Source organism: Pelobates fuscus, chromosome 5 (assembly GCF_036172605.1).
Source record: "Pelobates fuscus isolate aPelFus1 chromosome 5, aPelFus1.pri, whole genome shotgun sequence".
NCBI lineage: Eukaryota > Metazoa > Chordata > Amphibia > Anura > Pelobatidae > Pelobates > Pelobates fuscus.
The window spans coordinates 147,520,280-147,535,541 of NC_086321.1; the positions used below are offsets into that span (position 1 = coordinate 147,520,280).

At 42.7% G+C, this 15,262-nt stretch overlaps 1 protein-coding gene across 1 annotated transcript in view; it reads left to right on the forward strand.

Annotated features, from left to right (window-relative positions):
- TXNRD2 (thioredoxin reductase 2) overlaps positions 1-15,262 on the forward strand; it is a 114,926-nt gene that overhangs the window by 71,398 nt on the left and 28,266 nt on the right. Inside the window, exons 10-11 of the mRNA XM_063454426.1 lie at positions 2,732-2,823; positions 2,938-3,112. Coding sequence (XP_063310496.1) covers positions 2,732-2,823; positions 2,938-3,112 — 267 coding nt within the window. The remainder of the gene's footprint in view (positions 1-2,731; positions 2,824-2,937; positions 3,113-15,262) is intronic.

The window sequence follows — 15,262 nt, forward strand, 5'->3', positions numbered from 1 at the left end:
ACCTGCCTTGGTATTCAGAATGCATGTGACTAAGCTGTCATTAAACGCCAACTTTTTTTCCCCCAAAGACATTTTTTATTGTGAATGCAGAGTACACAATATTTTAATGGGGAAAATTGGACAATAAAATATATCGAATGGTCAGTTTATCACAAACACTTGTTTAGGTGCATGCTGTTAAATATATAATCTATAATTTAGGGAGTGTTACAACGAACCATTACCTTTTGGAGACTGTATTTATTTAGTCTAATAGACAGAGCTGTTGATTAATATATCAACTACGGAACCTCTCCAACAATGATTCTTAGCAGGTTCATCTAAGCTCTTTATCCTTTCAGTTTTAATGAAATCGGTGTTATTTTACTGGGCAAAAACCTCTATTAATGATTTTGGGGGAAACTAAATCAGAGCACGTGCACAAAACCGAACTAACCTAATTTTATTATCAACAAATGAAAATGATATCTTTCAGGTGCAAGCCTAGGGAAATGGATCAAACCTCCATATTTCATAATACTTCTTTATTTATAAGTGTACTAACTAATACAATTTACCTAGAAAGTGTGAAAAACTTCACATGGTGTGAAAATCTGAATGGTGTTTTCAGTATAATGTGAGGCTTCTGCGAATGGAAGTAAAAAAATAAATAATGAAAGTGAATCCTGGGGTATCATACTGTGTTAAATTGAAACAGGATGAAGTATTGTGCTAGTATTATTTTCATAGCATTAAATAAGAGATATTGTGTGCTCAAAGACATCCTCAACTACCACCAACGATCCAGGTTTTCGGTATTGTTCAGGTTTGTCCAATTAGGATATTATCATAACCTTGGTCAATGATGGTAACTGAGCATTGGTTTAGCAATCAAAACATTAGAAGAGCACTCAACATATCCATGTTGCCATTGCACACACAAATAGGTCCTGGTGTAGAGAATGTATGCCATTGTCGATCAGAGCATATCAAAATAAGTCTTCTGACCTGCCTGCAAGGTCTGTGAAGAAGAGTGCTGTCTGTGTGCTCAGTCAATAGAGCTTCACAACCACTTGCTGTAGGTAAGTCCACTGTATGGAGTGAGGAAGTGAACCCTTTAAGCTGTTTCTGCTACCAGACCATTTAGAGACAGCTTACTAAACAGTATTTAGAGACAGCTCACTAGACACCAGAGACTGCTCGAGACCTCCTAATCTTATCTCGCTCTTCACCACCAACAGCAATAAGCTGAAGTTGGTATATCTGACTGACAGTGTGTTTATCTTTGTCTATTACTGAGTGAAGAAGTGTTCTCATGTAGTTATTAGTAAGTGTGTGTCTATGAATGTAGGTGTGAGATTCACTTTATATGTATGCGTGCATGATTAAAATTTGGAATACAATTTTATGTACTTGTATGACTGAATATGCATGTCAATTTATGTGTATGACTGAGTGAGTCTGTGTCTATGATTGAGTTTTTGTATCCAAGCATGTGTCTGTTGCAAGATTCAACATTTCATGTCCTATGCATATGATCAGGGCTAGACATTGCTTGCCACAGCAAATATCCTACTGCTGTTATGTGATTCCTCTCTCCCCCTAAACAAATTTCCCATCAGAAACTTCCTAGAATATGTGTGCACACGCTAAGCATTTTAGAATAAATTGTGCAGCCCCATGTAGAGTCTGTATATGTAGTATTCATGGGTATTTACATATGTATTTATAAAGTAGCTAGTTATATGCATATGCTTGTGTTTGGCTGAATTAACGTGTGAGCTGCTAGTTATTAGTAAGAAAGCGTTGCTAGTATGTGGGAGTGTGTGAGAAAGTAGCTGACTAGTTATGATTATAGTTGATTATGCATGTGTGTGAGAGAGTGGCTGGCTGATTGTGTTTGTTTTTGTGTGTTTCTTAATAGAATGAAAATGATGTGTGTAGCCCTCAGCTCAGCTACCCTTGTAGCCAGACATTTGAGTTGTATTTGTATTCATTTTCATTTTACTAGTGAAACCTGTGTACTTACAGGGATACAAGATACAAGGATAGAGCACAAAAAATAATTAAGCTATGTCCATATACGGATTACCCATTAGGTGACCTCATTTTGTTGCTTAGAACTCTGGGCATAGACTGGCTCAGTAACCCACTGTTGCAGCATACCTGCGGATTCCCATTCATCACTGATGTCTTCAACACATGGTACTTTGCATATGTGCTGATTTTGGATGTGCACAGCCCTAGGTGATGTGCATTGCACATGCAGTATCCTCAGAGGGAACAGGGATTGTAGTGGATGAAGGAAATGCAACTTTGTTCCGTATCAGGTCACCCTTGGCGAACACTGCATAAACAACAGTGACGTGCAACCGCAATACACATAGTCTGCCTATTCGTTCTGCACCCATATCACCAGCTGTACATAGAGTCCTAGCCCAGATTTGCAGATGAAGGCCTTGATCCGGCAACCTGCCTAGCAGTCTGAGCATGTTTAATCCAATTCCAGACATGCCAATGATGAACATTAGTTGCATGCCGGGTATTTCATTTATATTAAAAAAAAGTTGAATACTTGGTAACACAATTGTGTTTCTGTTGATAAAGTTAGAGACAGATGGTGCATTGGATCAGGAGTGAAGTTCGGAAAGTAATGCAGCACTGCTGTGCCTTTAAATTCCTATTGTTGAGGAATATTTCAAACTCACATTTTTTCCCCTCTCAGCAATTTCCATAACTACCTATTTTGTAGATGTCTCTTTGGAATGTGCAGGTTTCTTATCTGGGATTGGCTTGGACACTACAGTCATGGTGCGAAGTATACCGCTTCGAGGATTCGATCAGGTATATACTTTTTTTTAGGAAAACATTTTACGTGTGTTAACATCCTATTATGAAATAATTGTTTATGTCTATTGAAAGAGGCATCCTAAATGTTTCATTTGTCTTCCTCTGCAGCAAATGGCTTTCCTTGTGACAGATTATATGGAATCATATGGCACAAGATTTCTGTGGGAATGTACGCCATCAAACATAGATAAGTTACCAAATGGAAGACTGAAGGTCACTTGGAAGAATGCAGATACGGAAAAAGAGGCAATCGACATTTTTGATACAGTTATGTGGGCTGTAGGTAAGCTAAATCATATATTATTCTGTCTATGCGAAAATCAATGTGAATATGGAGCGCCATATATTGACAATAGTCCTGTGTGTAAAATAATGATAAAAGCTTTTTATATCATCTACTGCATCACCAAAATCTGTGATAATATTGAGGTACTATTTTTCATAATTTTATGTTCACCTCTAGTTTTTCCTATGGATTATGCCACATATCCTGTGTACCTGTGATTCTATTATTTTGAACAGGAAGGAGCCATGGGTAGCATGAAAATGCTAAAAAATCTGCTAGGAAACTTGGACCAATGAAGCTGTGCCATGTTGTACATACTCCTCTATTGCAAAGCTCCTTTGCCTTCTGTTGGTCCCTGTTAATGAGGAAGCCTTGGTTTAATATTAAACCCAGGCTTTGTCTTGAAGGAAGGAGTCTTGACTGAAAGAATGAACAATGTGTCCATTCAACTTTCATAATTACAAGATTGCAGAGGACTTTATAACGTGGTATCGCTTCAGTGAACTCCACTATACTGTAGAGTGCTGTACCTTGTGAGCTAGATCCTGGGAAAAAGCAACATGTAGTATTTTTAATATGCCAAAATAAAGAACAATGCGTGTGCTTTTGGATACTGAATTTGGCAGTCTAGGTGGGCCAATTGGCTTCTATCTCTCATTAAAACCTGTTAATGCCCCAATTAACTCTGTATTTCTTACTACAATAACCATTCTCGAACGGTTTGACAACTTATCCTGGGAGGCCTCGAAGGCACTCTTGGCACCATAAACATTACTGTGAGTTCAAACATAAGAGGTCTTATTATATCATACATAAAGAAAAATACTGTTCACTCTTAACAAGTAACTCAAATGAAACATCTAATAAAACATATTAAAGTTAATTGAAATCATTGAAAATTTAAAAATAAAAAATGTAAAAAGGAGGATAAAAATGAAAAAGAAGACATTTCGGGGATAATCCCCCTAAAGAACGGCGCACCTACTCCCTGGAGTGGAGCTATGATGAAAGGGACACCGGGAGGATCACATAGATACCCAGAACGAGCATGCAACCCCCGGGGAACCCCACATCACACCCTGAGGCCTAACGGGAGTCGAGTGATGGGGAGACGGCCGCTCCCCGAGCTAACGACCCTGAATATGGATTCCTCGGAGCTCTCATCTCCTACCCCCCCCCCCTCTGGACCGATGGGGGTCATCTCGGTCTAACACAAGCAACTGGGGTAACAGATACGAGCGGCACTTACAGCCTGGTGACTGGCAAAACCAAGGCAGCAGAGCACATGGAGCGTCTAAAATGGCGGCTACAGATACAACAAGCAACGTAAAACTCCTGCCTGAGCTGGAGGACTCCTGCACCATTCAGCAACGTCTTGAAGCCACCTTTGCCCGATTCTGGTGCAAGCTATGGAGAAGGTTGCGGGCGCCTGCGGCAGACCTGCAGACCCTGCCATATCAGGGCAGGCCGACCGGAGAACAAAGTAAGCTAAATGGGACTCCACCGCTAGCACACAAGTCTGGGGCTGTGGTCGGGGGGAAGAGGCACCCTACTCCGGGCAGAACAACAAACCCCAAGCTGACCACACACACGCGTTGCCCGCCCAGGCTGAGGGCCACACGGAGAGAGCCTCCGAAGCATCCGCCACCCTGCGGGAAGACTGCCCGCCGCTGGCGCGACGGAACACCGGCAGCGTCCGCTACACCCACAAAGGGTCTGCCTCGAACTCGCCGAGCTCTCGAGCCAGTGGCAAGAAGATGCCACCCTCTATACAGGCCTGGGGCTGGAGGGGATCCTCACCCCACGATTGCCGCTCCGAAACCTTGAGCCATCCCGCCCAGGACGACAATCTGCCACGAACCGGCATGGGCTGACAGAGACTGGTTTGTAGGCCCGCAGCCTCCGATCCTCTTAGGTCGTCTCGAAACATCTCACTAAAAGGACTCTGTGCTTCTTACACTATACCCTAATCACATAGTCAGCAGAGCTCATCAGTTATGTTTTACCTATACCAAAGCTTGCAAGTTAATGTTTTTCTTTATATATGATTAGTACTCCGCATGATTAACCCATAGCGACATTATTTTCAACAGCATAAATGTGTTCAAGCACACCACTCCATGTCTCACTAGTCGCAAGCTCCCACACTGTAAGCGAATAATCTCTGCTCTAACTCCTTGCTCATAATCTAGACGGAGTCACTCTCATAATGTTTACTTAAACTAGTATGAAATGTCGGCACTAAAATATAGCTAAGGGTACGAGTCTACTGTCTGTTAAGTAACTCTGTTAGCCTATCGACCCCTGCATTACTTTAGCTGAGTAAAATTCTGTGGCTAGCATCTCGTGTAACTGTTAGTCGGCTTAAATTAGCCTGTCCATGGTTACCAGCCATCCCCATCATTGTTGAAAGCATGTTTATCTTTTATCCTTGTTCTCTTATCGCTCTATGTGCATATTCTGCCTAATACATCTTATCGCTAAGACCCATCCAAGGTACGGTTTCACGTTTACTGACATACTCAACATCAGCATGTGAACCATTTAAAATGAAAAATGCTTAGTCTAACATGTCTATATTAACTATAAAATGTGCAGTCCTGTTTAAAACAGCCATGAAAATTTATACTGCTTATTCTTGTTCGTGCTATCGTGGCACACCATGCATGATTGTAATTCCCTGCACGCTATAAATAAAGAATTAAAAAGAAAAAATGAAAAAGAAAAAAAATTAAGAAATGCGAAAACTTATTAGTATTAATAAAAAGGAAAAATATAAATGTGGAAATTAAAAAAAATTCCAGTCCAACACCCATCCTCCAAAATAAAATCTTCTGGCCAGGAATGTCCCCTCACCGAACAATTATAGGACAGGACTTTGAAGGGACATAGTAGGCATCTAGGTCATTTCATCTCAATGGCGTGTGTTCTGGGTGTCCTGTCCCTGTCGTTTTAACCCTGCAACTTAAAACATATTTACATTGAAGGGTTAACATGGCTCTAGTGGGTGTCACACTGACAGCCACTAGAGGAACTTCCGCTTCAATAGCCAAGTAAACTTGGCTAATCAATCAGATGGTCTCGTAGCAGTGGCGTACATACCAGGGTAGCGGCTGCGACCGGGCCCGGCCCACCAGGGGGGCGTACGACCTGGTATGTACGCACTGGGCCAGTTGCTGGCCCTGCTTACACCCGGCGGGCAGTCAGGCTGGCCGGTGCGCGAGGGAGCACTCTCCCCTGAGTGCTTCCTCTTCAGCTCCCTCGCGCGCACCGCACTGATACCGGAGCCGGAAGATGACGTCATCTTCCGGCGCCGGTATCAGTACGCGGCGCGCGAGGGAGCTGAAGAGGAAGCACTCAGGGGAGAGTACTCCCTCGCGCGCCCGCTAGCCTGACTGCCCGCCGGGTGACCGGCCCCCCAGGAGCCCAGCAGCACCACTGGACCCCAGGGAATCCCCTCAGCACTCCAAAAGGTAAGGAGGCTGGGGGGATTAAATAAATAAATAAAAAAATGTGTTAGTGTGTGTGTTAGTGTTACTGTGAGTGTTAGTGTGTGTGTGTGTGTGTGTTAGTGTTACTGTGAGTGTTAGTGTTACTGTGTGTGTTACTGTGTGTGTTAGTGTGTGTGTTAGTGTGTGTTAGTGTTACTGTGAGTGTTAGTGTGAGTGTTAGTGTGTGTGTGTTAGTGTTACTGTGTGTGTTAGTGTTACTGTGAGTGTTAGTGTGTGTGTTAGTGTTACTGTGTGTGTTAGTGTTACTGTGTGTGTTAGTGTTACTGTGTGTGTTAGTGTTACTGTTTGTGTTACTGTTTGTGTTAGTGTGTGTGTTACTGTGTGTGTTAGTGTGTGTGTTACTGTGTGTGTTAGTGTTACTGTGAGTGTTAGTGTGTGTTAGTGTTACTGTTTGTGTTAGTGTGTGTGTTACTGTGAGTGTTATTGTGTGTTACTGTGAGTGTTAGTGTGTGTGTTACTGTGTGTGTTAGTGTTATTGTGAGTGTTAGTGTGTGTGTTAGTGTGAGTGTCAGTGAGTGTGTCTGTTGAGTGTGTGTCTGCTAGTGAGTGTCAGTGAGTGTGTTACTGTGTGTGTCTGTTACTGAGTGTGTTTGTGTTAGTGAGTCTGTTTGATGTCTGTTAGTGAGTGTGTGTTTGTCAGTGAGAGTGTATGTTTTGTAAGTGAGAGTGTATGTATGTCTGTCGCTGAGTGTGTCTCTGTCAGTAAATGTGTGTGTCTGTTAGCTAGTGTGAATGTGTCTGTTCGTAAGAGTGTGTGTGTGTCTTCAGCACTTACCTTTCTCCAGCGCCGGACTCCCTTGGCGCTGGGGATCCCTCCGCCTCTCAGCTCCGAATGCGCATGCATGGCAAGAGCCGTGCGCGCATTCAAACCGCCCATAGGAAAGCATTACTCAATGCTTTCCTATGGATGTTCAGTGTCTTAGAATCGCGAAAGCTCCTCTAGCGGCTGTCAGTGAGACAGCCACTAGAGGCTGCATTAACCCTCAGGGAAACATAGCAGTTTCTCTGAAACTGCTATGCTTTCAGCTGCAGGGTTAAAACTAGAGGGACCTGACACCCAGACCACTTCATTGAACTGATGTGCTCTGTAGTGGTCCTTTAAGTGTGTGTGCATCTGCATGCACTGGTGTACATACCGCGGTCGCAGCCCTGCAACCCCTGCAACCAGGTGCCAGGCGCCATGTGTTGCGGCCCCGGCCTGCGCAGAGTAAGCGTGCGGGGGGTGGGGGCCCACGGATCAATTTTCGCACCGGGGCCCCATAGGTCATGTGTACGCCATTTGATTGGTGCAGTGCAGTGTTTTTTCACAAATGCACACTAGCTTCATAATGCTTTCCTATGGGAAAGTATTGAATTGGCTGAGATCATCAAGATTTAAGTCTTGCAAAAGCCCAGATGCACTATTCTAGAGAGGCCATATCTTTTTTCTTTTTGACAATATTTTTTTTTTTTTAGTTTTTCCATTTTTTAATATGCAACCAAAGCAAAACTCAGGGTATACAAGCAAGAACAGTACACATCATGGTTTCTTACACTATAAGCATAAAATGAATGTGTCAACATTAGAACATGCATAGTGAATAAACAAGCAATAGGCAGATCCCTGAACCAGTAGTGTTCCAGTTATTGTACATGTTTACATCTCGTATCTCTAACATACTGTAGATCTCTTTTCTAGCGATCCTTAATTTTATAATTTATCTATTAAACAGTGTAATTCAATAACACAGCAGCACGCTTGTGTAACAAACAATATGTAAGAGGAATAGTTGTAGCTGGAAATTGTGGTGTCTAGTCAGATTAGAGATACAAAACTGGTAATTGATGAACCTCTGAGTGAGTGTTCGTCTCCAGTCTTAGGGGTAGAGTGGTCAGGTCAGTTGGGAAGTTGGCTGTCTTGTCAGGGTGGGGCGGGGAGGGGACTAGTAGGTTACTGGGTGACAAGGGGAGGTGGAGGAAGAAAAGAAAAAAGGGGAGTGGGGAGAGAGGAGAAATTCCTTGTGCCTTCAGCAGAGAAAAAGACCAACCATGGGATCCATGTCTGCGTGCATCTGTCCGTTCGACCTTGTAGGGCTGCTCTTAGAGATTCCATGTTATAAATCTCACCCACCCTGTCTACCCATTGCTGGAAGGTAGGCACACCTGTCTGTTTCCACAGCATAGGAATTAGGGACTTTGTGTTTGGTCAATTACTTTTTGTACGCCTTCGCGGTCGATCTCAACTTTTTATGCCAGCATTGCTAGGTCTTGTCTTGGGAGAGGGAGTTAGGCTCTTTACCTAATCCTGGAGGCTGGTTGGATGTATGGGAGGCTATCTCTGTGACTCCCAAATTCCCCTAGAGCCCAGAGTATAGGTACTCTCCAAGTCCCTCTAATCCCTGAATTCAGGATAAACTGGTAGCCAAAATGTCATAACAATGGAGTGTCTCTCAAACACCTATAACTAACTACATGCAAACTGGAAATAAACAAGACCATGTAAATAGACAAGACAATCACACTACACCACAATAGTTATCTACGCACATCTTGAGTGGTCCTGTCAAAACTTTATAATACAATAATCATTCCCCACCTTTACCTATCACTCCACATTTTTTACCCCTTCTCTCACCCTCCCACATTACCAGAGTCGGTTAACTCACCCCCATCCCTTTTTATTTTGATGGTTTTTTGGTTCATTTCTGGGATTTTTTTAAATTTTCACTTCTGATAATGACTCATTTCTTCTTATCCAGCTTGGTATCCTCTTTACTGACCCTCACCCTGACATCAGACATCAGGTATGTCTGATTCTTTTTTTTCAGGAAGGAAAACAGGGGAGGGGGTCATAATGAAAGATACAGTTTCAATTACATGACATATCAATCCAGGCAAGTGTGACAATTAACCATGATGAACTAGTACAGTATTCCCAGGTCTTCTAGGTGATACGTAAAATCCTCGTTCTCCTGAACCATTTATGGAGGCGGAGGTACTAGGGTCTGTTTGGCTGGGTTCTGGGATTTCTTCTATTTGTCATCATTTGTTTAGATTATCTACTATTGTCTTCCTGTAACCAACCCTGCAACTGACTGTCTGCTAGTCATGCTTCGTGGGGAAGAGGAAGGAGGGGATAGGAGGGAGGGAATATTAGTAATGGGGTTAACTTGGGACAGTGACATCGCCTTGTTTATCCTTTCTCCCTTTAACCGTGTGTGCGAGTATATATAGATTCCTCCTGTGGACCCTATGTTATTACCCACTACTGGGTCTTTCTCACTACTATATAGTATCTGAGTTAGAGCAAGCTCAGAGCAGTGTCTCCACTCTGGCAGCCCTCGCTAACCCCGCACAGACGTCCTGTGGCTGTCCAATCACAGACTTCCCAATACAGCTCAATGGAAAGTCTTTGTTAGGTGCTCTGAGCAATTGCTGCCTCTTGAGGTCAGCTGCATTGAGCTAACGAAACCAGAAAGTATCATTACCTGTTGTCTGCTTGAAATCAAGGGGGTGTAACCAGGTTAATTTATAAAAGTGTCAATTTCTATTCAAATATGCACTTTTTGTAAAATTAAAAAAGAGGACACACTCTTCACACATAAAGCTTTTCAGCAGTCAAAGTTGTTAAGAGGTCTGGAGTGGTTAACACCATAGGCCTTATTATTAAATATTGTTGTGTGTCCCCTTCACTACTTATTATAAAGTTAAAGGGACACTAAGGGCACCCAGATCACTTGAAGTGGTCTGGGTGGAGTGCTTCTGTCATTGTAGTCCTGCAAATGAAAACATTGCCATTTAGTAGTATGTTAATGTTTTGATTGCAAGGCTAAACACACCTCTAGTGGATGCTTGCCTGACAGCCACTAGTGCTTGCGTCCACAGCAACAACTGAGTTTGATTCGGCTATGTTACATTTTGATCATATAGAAGCACTGGATTTATTTCTTCCCTATGACAAAGATGCTGTTCCCGCACTCTGAGAAGTATTAGTTTGGTCAAAAAGCCAAGGAAGCTACGCCTTTGGGACGACATGAGAAGCAAAGAGACCAGCAGCAGTGAGTTAGTGTTGGTGTGGAAAATATTTTTTTTTAATTGTATAGAGGGGTGGGGGGGATCTGAATTAGGGAGGAGAACATGACAATGTTGGGAAACGCTATAGTGTTCCTTTAAGGGGCATGTACATAATGTAATAACATTGCTATTTTCTAGATTCTTCTATTTGTGGAGCTGAAACGTGCAAATTAAAGCAATCTGCTTTTTACCTCTGTTCTTGCATTGTTTTTCTAATTCTCGTTCTTTTGTTTTTGTGTTTTTGCATTCCACCCTTTAAGATTAACAGCACAATTGGTTACATCTAGTTAATTGGTTTGCAGTTTGGTGTGATTCATTGTTTTTTTTTTTTTCTCCGTATCAGCACACCCCACACCAGGTGTCTGAGATAATGCACTGGGAATTAGTGTTTCCGATTTCCTGCCTGCAGATGTGTCACTTAACATTGATGAATGAAAATCAGTACCATAGAGTTACCGCAATTCAACTTACGTCCTTGCTGTATGATGAGTGTATCTAAAATAACAGTTCCTAGTTCAAGGCCATTGGTGTGAATGCATGTATACAATTAATGTGACTATATTATTTATTAACATAGCACACCTTATTCATAGAGCCTTACGTAGATTAACTAATTATTCAAAGGATGAACATAACATTTTAACATTTTACACTCATTAAATTTCAACATAGTTGCAATATAGTTAGGTATAAAACTTGAAGAATAATTCATATGAGATTAGAGAACAATTACTGTAATTTTTTCAACATCCACTGTTACATAGAACAGGAAAAGTTCCCTGAGGAATGGTAATATTTTTGTAAGCAAAACTGATTGGGTTGTGGCTAGGGGCAGTAAGGATCAGGTAGCTGGAGGGATATTGGGAACGGATCAGGTGAACTGATGGGAATCAATCCGAGAAATGAGTAACATGGGAGAATGTTTGGGTAAAGAGGAATGTCTTTAGAAGTTTGCAATTGTATGAGGGAGATGGATTTTGGATTTGCTGGGGAGGTTGGGGTGGGGGGTTAGGAGAAAGTTGTAGTAATCTAACCTAGTGAGGATGTGCGAATGGGAATGTTAGGAGAGGAAGGATCTTCTGGATACTGAATTTGTGAAAGCAAGAGGTGGAAGTAACAGCGGCTATATGTTTCTGGAGGAAGAGATGATGCCTAGCTTGTGGGCTTTGGGTGAGGGAGAAATGGTTAGGGTATCAAAGAGAATAGAAGGTGGTGGAAGGGTAAACGAGATGGAGGAAGGGGAAGAACAGCACTTATGTTTTAGATGGCTTCATTTGCAGAAAGTATGAGGACATTTATGTGCCAATGGTAAAAAAAAATTTGCATGAGGAGAGGTCAACTGTCAAGAAGGGGAAAGATAGGAAGATCTAGATGTCATCTCATAGAAATTGAAATTGAGGAGTTGTGTTGCCTTGCGTTACTCAAGCTTAAAGAGGGATGGGTAGTGTGGATGTATAGTTGAATGAGACTGTGTAGATGCAACCAGAAAGACTGGATGAGTGCCATAAGAGGGCAGTACCAGTAATACCATGCTTGTCAGGGTAGCCAGAAGAGTTAGATGATTGGCCTATGTAGTTCAGCAGAGAAATCAAGGAGCTTAGGATGGAGGAGAGCTTAGAATGCTGAGACTATGCAAGGAAATTCTGAACAGAAAGGAGTGCAGTTTCAGTTTAGTGGGCTCTCTGAAAGCCAGATTGGATGGTCCGGATAATATCATGGGAGCAGGTGAAGGTACTTAACTGTGGACAACACGCTCACACCCTCCCGCGGAGGGATATTGGTTGAAAGCTAGTAGGTGTGGGACCTTTTTTGAGAAGCAGTATCACATCTGTCATTTTGATTGGATTGGGAAAAACAAAGAATGATTGAATATAGTGGACAAATAGGGTAGAATAACAGGAAGAGGAGTATGTAGGAGATCGTGTTGGACTAGGTTATGAAGGTGGTATGGTGGAACGTTTTATGATAGGAGATCATAGTCAGAGTTGCTTGTGAAGGAGGAGAAGGTAGCTGAAGAAGTAAGGTAAGAGGCTTTGGGTGGGGAAAGATGATTGAATAGTTGAGATTTTACTTGAGAAGTGCAACGCTAGATCAGTAGTTATGGGTGATGCTGGAGAGATCAGATAATGTTGTTCAAAGGTTCTAAATGGGGTAAAAGAGAGTTAATTAACACATTGCGTTAAGTCTTTTTACAATTCTAGATTCTAGGTAGAATATTGCCTAAAACAGAAAGAGAATGGTACTAGGGTGGATGCAGCAGGTGAGGATGTGCAGGAGTGTTGAGCAGAATGTAAAGTGTGACAACGTGTTGTAAGGTCGTTGTTGAGCCAGTGCTGAGATGACTGAGATTTTTGGTTGACAAGGTGTTGAGGGGTAAGTACATTGAGAGTGCATTGTTGAGAGAGTAAAGGACAGCACTGAGTAAAAGTGTGGAGTATGATGAAGATGAAGCAGTAGTGACGAGCTCTTTGAAGCTAGTCATGGGTTTCCAATAGAACATGGGTTTCTATGTGGGCAGAATAACTAGAAGGGATTGGCATAGAAAGATTGGAGGGTACTAAGCAGTGATCAGCAGACGGTATGTAAATTAGCATATTTTAGCAGGTCTGTGATGAAAAAACATATAAGCAATGTTTTAAATTCACTCTAAGGACAAAAAGGAGAAAACACAAGGTTAGATAAGCATCATCATTGAAACCAAAAAACAAAACAAAAGTCACCTAAGTATATGAGGCCAATAAAGACAAAGTTATCAAACACATATTTTTAGGCAGGGCAGCCACATTGTTTAGCAGTGATCTCAGTAATATTAAACTCTGGACAAAATCAGTTACATGGAAAGCTATTGCATGATGTAAATTGATGCAAATGCAAATGTTACACTAAAGCAGGGGTAGGCAACATTTGCCACCATAGATGTTGTGGACTACATCTCCTTTGATGCTCTTATAGCTATAATGCTGCCAAAGGATCGAGGGAAATGTAGTTCACAACAACCAGAGTGCTGATGGCAGCCAACCCCTGCACTACAATACAGTAACATACAATAGTTGCATGAAAGTGTTGTACATTGTCTGAGTTCAGTTTCTTCCTATACCTCGAGAGATTCTTAAATAAACACAGAGCGAGGAACACATTTCTGCAGGTCTGTTTTCTAGTTTCTTAAATGACTGCAATATTATGAATATATGAATAATATACGTAATATTTTAATATTAAGACTATATTTGAATTTTGTCAATTTCAAGTGTGTTCTGGGATATGCCTGTAGCTTCTCTATGTGTATTAGCTGGTATTCTATTTAGTTGAGTCTGGCCATTCTTCTAGGACTACTTTCATTAACAGTGTGTTTTCATCAGTCTATAAATTCTAAAAATGCTAGTGTACCAATATCTCATGTCGTCACCCACATCTGGTTCAAACATATATATTTATAGCCAATTATTGGCTGAGGCAAATCTCATGATTATGTCTGTGTGCTTTTTATAGTATGCAACTACTCGATCCCGTGTCTATTTACCGTATATACTCGAGTATAAGCCGAGTTTTTCAGCCCATTTTTTGGGCTGAAAAACCCCAACTCGGCTTATACTCGAGTCAAGGTCTGTATTATGGCAATTTGCATTGCCATAATACAGACTGGGGGGAGAGGGGGCTGGCAGAGCTGTAACTTACCTGTTCTGCAGCTCCTGTCAGCTCTCTCCTCCTCTGCGCCGTCCGTTCAGCACCTCGGTCAGCTCCCAGTGTAAATCTCGCGAGAGCCGCGGCTCTCGCGAGACTTACAGTGTAAGCTGACAGAAGAGCTGACCGGACGGCGCAGAGGAGGAGAGAGCTGACAGGAGCTGCAGGAAAGGTAAGTTACAGCTCTGCCAGCCCCCCTCTCCCCCCCACTGAACTGCCACTGGACCACCAGGGAATGAGCCCCCCTCCCTGCCATGTATCAAGCAGGGAGGGGGGACGAAAAAAAAATATATAAATAAAATAAGAAGAAATAATAAAAAAATAATAATAATAATAAAAAATTAATAATAACAAAAAAAAAAAGGGGTATAAGGACCACTATGGGAGGGGGGGGGGGGGTATAAGGACCACTATGGGAGGGAGGGGGGTATAAGGACCACTATGGGAGGGAGGGGGGTATAAGGACCACTATGGGAGGGTGGGGGTGGGTTAAGGACCACTATGGGAGGGGAGGAGGGTATAAGGACCACTATGGGAGGGTGGGGGTGGGTTAAGGACCACTATGGGAGGGAGGGGGGTATAAGGACCACTATGGGAGGGATGGGGGGGGATAAGGAACACTATGGGAGGGAGAAAGGGGATAAGGACCACTATGAGAGGGAGGGGGTGGGATAAGGACCACTATGGGAGGGGAGGGGGAAGTAAGGACCACTAGGGGAGGGGTGAGTCAGGACCACTGGGGGGGGGGTGAAGGAACACGGGGGTGGGGAGGTAAGGACCACTGAGGGAGGAGGAGGGGAAGTCAGGACATATGGGGGGGGAGGGGGCGGCAAAAAATGTTTTGCCTACGGCGGCAAATATCCTTGCACCGGCCCTGCACACACTGCATTCACACACTGCA